Source organism: Rhinoraja longicauda, unplaced genomic scaffold, assembly GCF_053455715.1.
Source record: "Rhinoraja longicauda isolate Sanriku21f unplaced genomic scaffold, sRhiLon1.1 Scf000450, whole genome shotgun sequence".
Taxonomy (NCBI): Eukaryota; Metazoa; Chordata; class Chondrichthyes; order Rajiformes; family Arhynchobatidae; genus Rhinoraja; species Rhinoraja longicauda.
Genome location: NW_027601667.1, coordinates 70,170 through 80,598, shown reverse-complemented (window position 1 = coordinate 80,598; position 10,429 = coordinate 70,170). Strand labels below are relative to the sequence as shown.

General features: G+C 52.2%; 1 protein-coding gene across 1 annotated transcript in view; it reads right to left on the bottom strand.

Moving 5' to 3' along the window:
* Positions 1-1,009: 1,009 nt before the first annotated feature.
* LOC144590989 (sialic acid-binding Ig-like lectin 13) overlaps positions 1,010-10,429 on the bottom strand; it is a 40,733-nt gene continuing 31,313 nt past the window's right edge. Inside the window, exons 6-9 of the mRNA XM_078395338.1 lie at positions 7,782-8,063; positions 4,778-4,894; positions 2,405-2,469; positions 1,010-1,066 (exon numbers count right to left, since the gene is read on the bottom strand). Of these exons, the coding sequence (XP_078251464.1) occupies positions 1,010-1,066; positions 2,405-2,469; positions 4,778-4,894; positions 7,782-8,063 (521 nt within the window). The remainder of the gene's footprint in view (positions 1,067-2,404; positions 2,470-4,777; positions 4,895-7,781; positions 8,064-10,429) is intronic.

Genomic DNA, 10,429 nt, shown 5'->3' with positions numbered 1-10,429 from the left:
CTTTCCCCTCCCACACACAGTGAAACTGCGATAACCCGGCACGGATTTCTCGGTCACCCCGACGGGTCAGTATCTGGGTCACTGAGGCTCTGCGGTGTTGGCTGGCGTCCCGTGTGTGAACAGGGAGCGCTGCTGGATGGGGTACGGTCTGTGGGTCACTTGTGTAGCCCAGCTGGGGATTAAACTCTGAATAAGATGCAAATCAGACATCAACAAACTGCAGACTCTGGAAATCTGAAATAAAAACACTAAATGCTGCAACTCTCAGCGGGTCAGGCAGCGTCTGTGGAGACGCAAGCAGTCATAGAACGTAAAACAGTGCCGCACAGGAACAGGCCCTTTGGCCCACAATGCCCGTGCTGAACATGATACCAAGTTAAACTAATCTCTACCTGAACAACTCGTATCCCTCCATATCCACGTAAAAAGCTTCTTAAATGTCACTACTGGTGTCTGCTTCCACCACCACCTTTTAGCTTAATTTAGTTTATAGATACAGCGCAGAAACAGGCCCTTCGGCCCACCGAGTTCGCGCCGACCAGCGATCCCCACACACTAACACTATCATACACACGCTAGGGACACTTTTTACATTTACCAAGCAATTAACCTACAAACCTGTACGTCTTTGGAGTGTCGGAGTAAACCGGAGAGAACCTACACAGGTCACGGGGAGAACGTACAAACTCCGTACAGACAGCCCCCTTAGTTGTGATCGAAGCCGGGTCTCCGGCGCTGCATTCGCTGTAAGGCAGCGACTCTACCGCTGCGTCACCGTGCCCCCCTGACAGCACGTTCTGGACACCCACTCTCTGTGTAAAGAAAACTTTCCCTGTTCGTCTCCTTAAGTCAATGGAAGGGAGGTTGGTTGGAGAAAGTGAGGGAAGAGAGAGAGAGAGAGAGAGACAGAGAGAGAGAGAGAGAGAGAGAGAGAGAGAGATGGGCAGAGAGAAACAACAGAAAAAGTGGGCGGAGGCAGGGTACACACTGAGAGGGGTTGAGCAGCGGCTCATTTGTGTCTGAGGTTGAGGTCGCTGTACAGATCCCGCTCGCCGAGACGCAGCTCCTGTGAGGAGAGAAACACCGGTTACAGGAACAGAACAAACAGCCCAGGGTGTCGGGGCCGGAGGGGAGGGGGTTACAGAGACAGGGAGGGGTGTAGGGGCCGGAGGGGAGGGGGTTACAGAGACAGGGAGGGGTGTAGGGGACAGAGTTGTTTACACAGTCTGGGGGTGGAGGGACTTTCACTGAGCTGAGGGGGGGGGGGGTTTACAGGGGAGTGAATGTTGGGGTGTGGAGGCACAGGATAAGGTTCTAGCCGCGGGGGAGTGGGGCAGGGACAGGGTTGGTGATGTTCAGTACGCGGAATGGGACGGAGCGGGGGAGTGGGGTACAAGGATGTTTCCACTAGTGGGGGATTCTGGGACCAGAGGCCACAGCCTCATAATTAAAGGACGTTCCTTCAGGAACGAGATGAGGAGGAATTTCTTTTGTCAGAGGGTGGTGAATCTGTGGGAATAATTGCCTCAGACGGCTGTGGAGGCCAAGTCAGTGGACATATTAAATTATTTCTTGACTAGTGCAGGTGTCAGGGGTTACGGGGAGAAGGCAGGAGAATGGGGTTAGGAGTGAGACATAGATCAGCCATGACTGAACGGCAGAGTGGACTTGATGGGCCGAATAGACTAATTCTGCTCCCATCACTTATGAACACCGTGGGCCAGTCTCAGTGGGCAGAGTGGGATGTGACGTAAGGATTCAGTGTGGTGGTGGTGGGTGCGGGGGTCAGTATCCTGGGGCAGACGGTGACGGGGGGGTGGGGACGGTGATTTGGGAGGCGTGGGTTCGGTGGGCAGGAGTGGGGGAGGTGGTTGGTGCCCGACACTGGGAGGGGGGAGAGAATTTAGTTCAGTTTAGTTTATTGTCACGTGTACTGAGGTACAGTGAAAGGCTTTTGTTTCGTGCTAACCAGTCAGCGGAAAGACAATGCATGATGACAATCGAGCCATTTACTGTGTATAGACGCATGATAAGGGAATAACGTTTAGTGCAAGGTAAAGCCAGCAAGGATAGCCCGAGGGTCATCAATGAGGTAGATAGTAGTTCAGGACTGCTCTCTGGTTGTGGTAGGATGGTTCAGTTGCCTGTTAACAGCCGGGAAGAAACTGTCCCTGAATCTGGAGGTGTGCGTTTTCACACTTCTGTACCTCTTGCCTGATGGGAGAGGGGAGAAGAGGGAGTGGCCGGGGTGAGACTGGTCCTTGATTATGCTGCTGGCCTTGCCGAGGCAGCGTGAGGTGCAGATGGCCGCGGTCATGGAGTTAGTATCTGAGGGGCAGTGCTGGTGTGGAGGGACAACAAGGAGACAAACGCCGACCTGCCTCTTTGCCACAACAGTGCCAACCTGATAGAGCGACTCCACCGGCCCATCTTCAGCTTTCTGCTCCTTCAGCTGTGCCACGGAACTTTCTGGAAGACAAAATTTCATTCAGACCGCTCACTTTCCTCTTTGCCTGTCTCCGATCTCTCTTTCTTCTGGAATTCCTTCATTCATCCTTCTCTCTCCCTCTCACTCTTCCTCATTCCTTTCATTATTCTTTCCCCGTATCCATCTTCCTCATTCAACCTCTTTCACACCATCGCGCCTCAATCCCTCCCTCCTTCCCTCCCTCCCTCATCCCCTCCCTCCCTCCCACATTAATTCTCTGACACACACCTTCCATTTCCCTATTTCTCCTCCTTTCCATGTCTCTTCCCATTGATCAGTGCGGGTGTCAGAGGTTACGGGGAGAAGGCAGGAAAATGGGGTTAGGAGGGATAGATCAGCCATGATTGAATGGCAGAGTAGACTTGATGGGCCAAATGGCCTATTTCTACTCCTGTCACATGACCGTATTCACCTTTTCTCCCACTGTAATTATTCAGAGTGAGAAAATTCCTGATGAGTTTGGTTTGATGAGCAGTGGCTAGAGTTTGGGGAGGAGTTTGGGTTTAGTTTAGAGATACAGCGCAGAAACAGGCCCTTCGGCCCATCGGGTCCATTAACGACCAGCGATCCCCACACATTAACACTATCCTACACACACTAGTGACAAATTTTTACATTTACCAAACCAATTTACCTACAAACCTGCACGTCTTTGGAGTGTGGGAAGAAACCGAAGATCACGGAGCGAACCCACGCAGGTCACGGGGAGAACGTACAAACTCCGCACAGAGAGCACCTACAGTTGGGATTGAACCCGGGTCTCCGGCGCTGCATTCGCTGTAAGGCAGCAACTCTACCGCTAAGCCACCGTGACCGCCGGTGCTTGGGGAGTGTGGGGGAGGGAATAGGGAAGGGTTCGGGTCTGTGGAGTGTGTGGGCAGAGGAAGAGAATGGGAAGTTGTGGGTGGTGGGAGGGAATGGGAAGGAGGTTGGGTCCATTGGGAGTGTGGGGAGCGGGAGAGAGTTTCAGTCCATGTGCAGTGTAGTGGGAGGGAATGGGGAGGAGATGGGTCCCTTGGGAGTGTGGATAGTGAGAGGGAATGGGGTGGCATTTTCAGTCCATGGGGAGTGGGGAGTGAATGGGGAGGGGTTTGTGTCCATGGGGAGTGTGGAGGGAGGGAATGGGGATGGGTTTGCGTTTGTGGGAAGTGTGGAGTGAATGGGGATGGGTTTGTTACCATGGGGAGTGTGGAGTGAATGGGGATGGGTTTGTTACCTTGGGGAGTGTGGAGTGAATGGGGATGGGTTTGTTACCATGGGGAGTGTGGAGTGAATGGGGATGGGATTGCGTTTGTGGGGAGTGTGGAGTGAATGGGGATGGGTTTGTTACCATGGGGAGTGTGGAGTGAATGGGGATGGGTTTGTTACCATGGGGAGTGTGGAGTGAATGGGGATGGGTTTGTTACCATGGGGAGTGTGGAGTGAATGGGGATGGGTTTGTTACCATGGGGAGTGTGGAGTGAATGGGGATGGGTTTGTGCCCATGGGGCTTGTGGACAATGAGAGTGAATGGGATTGTGGGCAGCACTGAGATTGTTCCCAGATGATGTTGTTTATGCTGATGTGGATGAGGTATAAATATCAGCTCCAGGATACTTGGGCAATCTGTGCTGCCCCTCTTCCAAACACAGTGGTAGCAATGGGGAGGGGGGTTATGTGTAGGGTTGCCAACTGTCCTGTATTAGCAGGGACATCTCGTATTTTGGGCAAAATTGGTTTGTCCCGTACGGGACCGCCCTTGTCCCGTGTTAGGACCGGGGGGCGCTGTAGGCCCGGAAACTGTAGGCCCGGACGCTGTAGGCCCGGACGCTGTAGGCCCGGACACTGTATGCCTGGACAGTGTAGGCCCGGACACTGTATGCCTGGACAGTGTAGGCCCGGACAGTGTAGGCGCCTGGGCCGCTATAGGTCTGGACAGTGTAGGTCCGGACAGTGTAGGCCCGGACAGTGTAGGCGCCTGGGCCGCTATAGGTCCGGACAGTGTAGGTCCGGAGGCCCAGGCGCCACCTAACGATGGTTCCATAGCAACCCGCCTTCCGTCACGGACGGCCGCTATTGATGGAGCAGGAGCACGTGGCCACTGGCTGGGTGAGGTCACGCGTGGCGCGGGGCGGTGACGTCACCTTGTCCCTTATTTGGGAGTGAGATAGTTGGCACCCCTAGTTGGAGAGGGCCCTGATTTCAGGCTGACGCAGTGGGTACCTCCCCTCCCTCTCTCTCTCTCTCTCTCTCTCTCTCATGAGTAAATGGCAGTGAAGACATTCGGACATTTTCCAGATCGTCTCTCACCTCGTTTGCCGCGACATCGCGCTGCCCAGAAGATTGCGGCGGTGATGACGACACCAAGGGCGACGGCAAGAACAATCACGGCCACGACGTATTTCCCAGTCCTGTCCTGGCCACATACTGAGGGGTGGAGAAAGGAGTCGGTGAAAGCCCAGCTCCGAGACACAGACACCACAACTTAACCCCAGACCAAGCAGCGAAAGAGATTCTCCAGCATGCAGCTCTCCATTGGATTACACTGGAATTACATAACAGGCCATTCGGCCCGTCTTGTCCTGCTGTCCCTACTTTCCTCATCTCTCAGAATGTCCCACCTCCCTCTAAATCTACTTCTACTGTGCCCTCAACCCGCACCGAGAGCAGTGAGTCCACCACTCACCTCTCCCTGAGCAAAGCCATGTCCCTCTGAGGTCCCAACGGCTGTTTACTGCTGATGGCCTCCAGTTCTGCTCTTCCTCACACTCTGCCCACATTCACTCCATCCTAACCCTTCATTGTTTCAGAGTCGTGCAGTGGCACAGCACGGAAACAGGCCCTTCGGCACATCTCATCTAAGCAAGTCCCATTTGGTCCATTTATCTCTGAACCTTTCCTATCCATGTACCTGTCCAAATGTTGTTATTGAACAACTTCAACTACATCCTCTGGCAGTTCGTTCCCAGATACCAACCACCCTTTCTGTTAAAAAGTTGCCCCTCAGGTTCCTATTAATTTATTCCCTTCTACCTTCTAGTTCTCGATCACCCTATCCTAATTCTCCTCTCTAAGATCACCCACCCCTCAGTCTCCTGTGCTCCAGAGAAAATCTTCTCTGCACTCTTTCCAGCTTAATGACGTCTTTCCTGTAGCAAGGTGACTACAACTGAACAGGCAAAATGCAAATTGGAGGAGCAGCATCTCATAATTTCACTTGGGCAGCGTACAGCCCAGTGGTATGAATATTGATTTCTCTCACCTCAGGTAGCCCCGGCATTCCCTCTCTCTCTCTATCCCTCTCCCACCCATGTCGCACAAGCTTCTCATTTTCACCCAACAAACAACTAACAATGGCCTAGAACATAGAAACATAAAAATAGGTGCAGGAGGAGGCCATTCAGCCCTTCAAGCCAGCTCGCCATTCATTGTGATCATGTCTGATCATCCACAATCAGTAACCCGTGCCTGCCTTCTCCCCATATCCTTTGATTCCACTAGCCCCCAGAGCTCTATCTAACTCTCTCTTAAATCCTTCCAGTGATTTGGCCTCCACTGCCCTCTGTGGCAGAGAATTCCACAAATTTACAACTCTCTGGGTAAAACTGTTCCTTCTCACCTCAGTTTTAAATGGCCTCCCCTTTATTCTAAGACAGTGGCCCCGGGTTCTGGACTCCCAAAACATTGGGAACATTTTTCCTGCATCTAGCTTGTGCAGTCATTTTATAATTTTATGTCTCTATAAGGTCCCCTCTCATCCTTCTAAACCAGTGAATACAAGCCTAGTCTTTTCAATCTATCCTCATATGACAGTCCCGCCATCCCAGGGATCAATCTCGTGAACCTACGCTGCACTGCCTCAATTACAAGGATGTCCTTCCTCAAATTAGGATACCAAAGCTGTACACAATACTCCAGGTCCGGTCTTACCAGGGCCCTATACAACTGCAGAAGAACCTATACTGAAATTCTCTCGTTATGAAGGTCAACATGCCATTAGCTTTCTTCACTTCCTGCTGTTCCTTTATAGAAACATAGAAAATAGGTGCAGGAGGAGGCCATTTGGCCCTTCGAGCCAGCACCGCCATTCATTGTGATCATGGCAGATCATCCACAATCAGTAACCTGTGCCCAACTTATCCCCATTCGCCTTGATTCTGCTAGCCTCGAGTAGTCCGGCACTCCCTCCTCCTCCCTGTACGCTCGGTAAATGGCTTTCGCCGCCAACAGCTCCATGGAGGGGAGTGGACGTGGGGGCCGAGTGGGTGGAGGGAAGGGTGGGGGTAGGAGGGGGGTGAGGGTGGGGGGAGGAGAGACTGGGGGAGGAGGGGGTGGGGAAGGAGAGAGTGGAGGAGGAAAGAGGGCGGGTGGTGGGGAAAGGGGGGGTGGGCGACAGTGAGAATGGGGCTGGAGGAGGAGAGAATGGGGGAAAGGGGGGTTGTGGGGAAAGGTGGGTGGGGGAAAGTGAGAGTGGGGGTAGGGGAGGAGAGAGGTGGGGGGGAGGGGGAGGGTGGGAGGAGAGAGTGGGGGTGGGGGTGAGGGTGAGGGGGAGGGGGAGAGTGGGGCTGGGGAGGAGGGCAGAGTGGGGCTAGGGAGGAGGGCAGAGTGGGGCTGGGGAGGAGGGCAGAGTGGGGGTAGGGGAGGAGAGAGTGGGGGGGAGGGGGAGGGTGGGAGGAGAGAGTGGGGGTGGGGGTGAGGGGGAGGGGGAGATTAGGGCTGGGGAGGAGGGCAGAGTGGGGCTGGGGAGGAGGGCAGAGTGGGGCTGGGGAGGAGGGCAGAGTGGGGGTGGGGGAGAGTGGGTGGGGAGGAGGGATGATTGGGATGGGGGCGACAGTGGGGTGCGGGCAGGGAAAGTGGGTGTGGGGGGAGGAGGGGGGGCCGAGTGGAGGTGAGGGGAGGGGTGAATAGCGGTGAGGAGGGGGGAATAGGGTGGAGGCAGGGCTGGGGGGAATGGGGATGGGGGCAGGGGAGGGGAAAGTGGGGTTGGGGTAGAGGGGATGGAGTGGGTCTGTGAGAGGAGGAGGGGGGTTAAGGGGGATTGAGTGGGGGGGGGGTTGAGAGTGCTACACCAATACAGGAGAGGCTTTGGGTCCACGGCTCACTCAGTGACACCCTCTCCCTTTCCCTGTTCCCCCTCTGTGAGGAATGGGCCCAACGGGTCCACTTGGTCCAGTATTATTTAAGCCTCTTCATCTTACAATAGGAGAGAGAGTGTGGGAGAGAGGCAGATGTACAATGATGTCCCTGCAATACATGATATATTCCATTAACTGCTCATTGATGTTCAGAGAGACATGACCGTGTGTCTACTCACATTCTACGACGAGGGTCACAGTCCCCTCCCCTGTCCCGTGTTCATTCTCCGCCACACACTGATAGTCCCCAGCGTCCCGCGGTGTCACCCGAAGGATTTTCAACCACAGCTCGTTGCTGGAACGTGTTGTGCTCAGCGTGACACCGAGATGTCGCCAGGTCAGGTTGGACGCTGGGAAACTCTGGACGGAGCATAGGATCGCTGCAGAGTTTCCTTCCTTTACACTGACCCCGTAATTGTTCACGTTGCTGGGGGAAGTGATGGAGAGATTCTGCGGCGCGTCTAAAGGCGAACGGTTTAAACTTGAGTTAACACGGCAGAATTCCACATGCCAACCAGGAGAATATGGAGAGAAAAGATGAAGGACGAATGTAACCAGTCTGAAGAAGGGCCTTGACCTTTATAGGGCCCTGGTGTGACCACATCTGGAGTATTGTGCGCAGTTTTGGTCTCCTAATTTGAGGAAGGACATTTCTTGCTATTGTGGGAGTGGAGCGTAGGTTCACCAGGGTAATCCCCGGGTTGGCGGGACTGTCATATGAGGAAAGATTGGAAAGACTGGGCTTGTATTCACTGGAATTTAGAAGGATGAGAAGGATTAGGCGAGTGGGCAAATGCATGGCAGATGCAATATAATGTGGATAAATGTGAGGTTATCCACTTTGGCGGCAAGAACAGGAAAGCAGAGTATTACCTGAATGGTGGCCAATTAGGAAAAGGGGAGATGCAACGTGACCTGGGTGTCATGGTGCACCAGTCATTGAAAGCAAGCATGCAGGTGCAGCAGGCAGTAAAGAAAGCGAATGGTATGTTAGCATTCATAGCAAGAGGATTTGAGTATAGGAGCAGGGAGGTTCTGCTGCAGTTGTACAGGGCCTTGGTGAGACCGCACCTGGAGTATTGTGTACAGTTTTGGTCTCCTAATCTGAGGAAAGACATTCTAGCCTTAGAGGGAGTACAGAGAAGGTTCACCAGATTGATCCCTGGGATGGCAGGACTTTCATATGAAGAAAGACTGGATAGACTAGGCTTGTACTCGCTGGAATTTAGAAGACTGAGGGGGGATCTTATAGAAGCATATAAAATTCTTAAGGGGTTTGAGAGGCTAGATGCGGGAAGATTGTTCCCGATGTTGGGGAAGTCCAAAACAAGGGGTCACAGTTTAAGGATAAGGGGGAAGTCTTTTAGGACCGAGATGAGAAAACTTTTCTTCACACAGAGAGTGGTGAGTCTGTGGAATTCTCTGCCAAAGAAGGTAGTTGAGGCCAGTTCATTGGCTATATTTAAGAGGGAGCTAGATGTGGCCCTTGTGACTAAAGGGATCATGGGGTATGGAGAGAAGGCAGGTACAGGTTACTGAGCTGGATGATCAGCCATGATCATATTGAATGGCAGTGCAGGCTCGGAGGGCCAAATGGCACCTATTTTCTATGTTTCTATGTATCATATGGAGACGTATAAAATTATAAAAGGACTGGACCAGCTAGATGCAGGAAAAATATTCCCAATGTTGGGGGAGTCCAGAACCAGGGGCCACAAAGTCTAAGAACAAAGGGGTGGCCATTTAAAACTAAGGTGAGAAAAAACTTTCTTCACCCTGAAATTTGTGGAATTCTCTGCCACAGAAGGCAGTGGAGGCCAATTCACTGGATTAATTTAAAAGAGAGTTAAGGGCATGTCCCACTTAGGCAATTTTTTAGGCGACTGTCAAAGTCGTAGCAGAACGCCAACATTTTATTTTATCCGACGTCAATGACCACGACAATGCTGAGTCAGGTCGAGATTACACCGTCTTTGGAAACATCGCGAAATTCCCACGCTGTTAATGCTTCTCCGGCGTCCTAATTTTCGCTGAAATCACTGACAAGTCGGTAAGTATTTGAGAGTTTTCAACTATAATATCTTGTATGGGTTACTTAAAAACCAAGCTTCACGGTGACAAGACATAAACTGGATTGACTTCCAGTTTACTAATGGAGGTATTAAGAAATTTAATTTTAAAAGTGGTTACATGGATTTTTGTGAAAAGTGTGTGAGCATTCTTTGAAAATGTACGGGAGATGCATATCTGGTTTCTGGGTTGCATATCTGGGTTGTGAGCCTACTTTAAATGTGATCGCTGATGGCCATAAACATTGCGAAAATTCCCACGCTTACCTGACCGTGAAACTGGCGCCTCCAATCTACCTGTCAAATGTCCTGACATTAAATAAATTGGTTAAACACAAGTATTTTATGGTATCTTGAAATGACTTTACTTGAAATGATTTTAATATTATGTGCTTCTAAATGCATCTAGGAGAAACTAGCAAACCTGGGGACAGCATGCGACAGCGCCCGCAATAAGCAACGGTACCTGGCGGCAAGCCAGCTGTGGCCGAGAAATTTCACTCTGGATGATTTCCCAGCGACGCGCTGAGATCCACTACGATTCTTGGAAGACTCCTCACGATCATGCACGCGACACCCTGGCGAACTGTCGGCGACAGCCTAGTCACCGGCAGTCGCCTTAAAATCGCCTAAGTGGGACAGGCCCTTACGATAGAGCTTTAGGGGCTAGTGGAATCAAGGCATATGGGGAGAAAGCAGGCACAGGTTACTGATTGTTGATGATCAGCCATGATCACAATGAATGGCGGTGCTGGCTC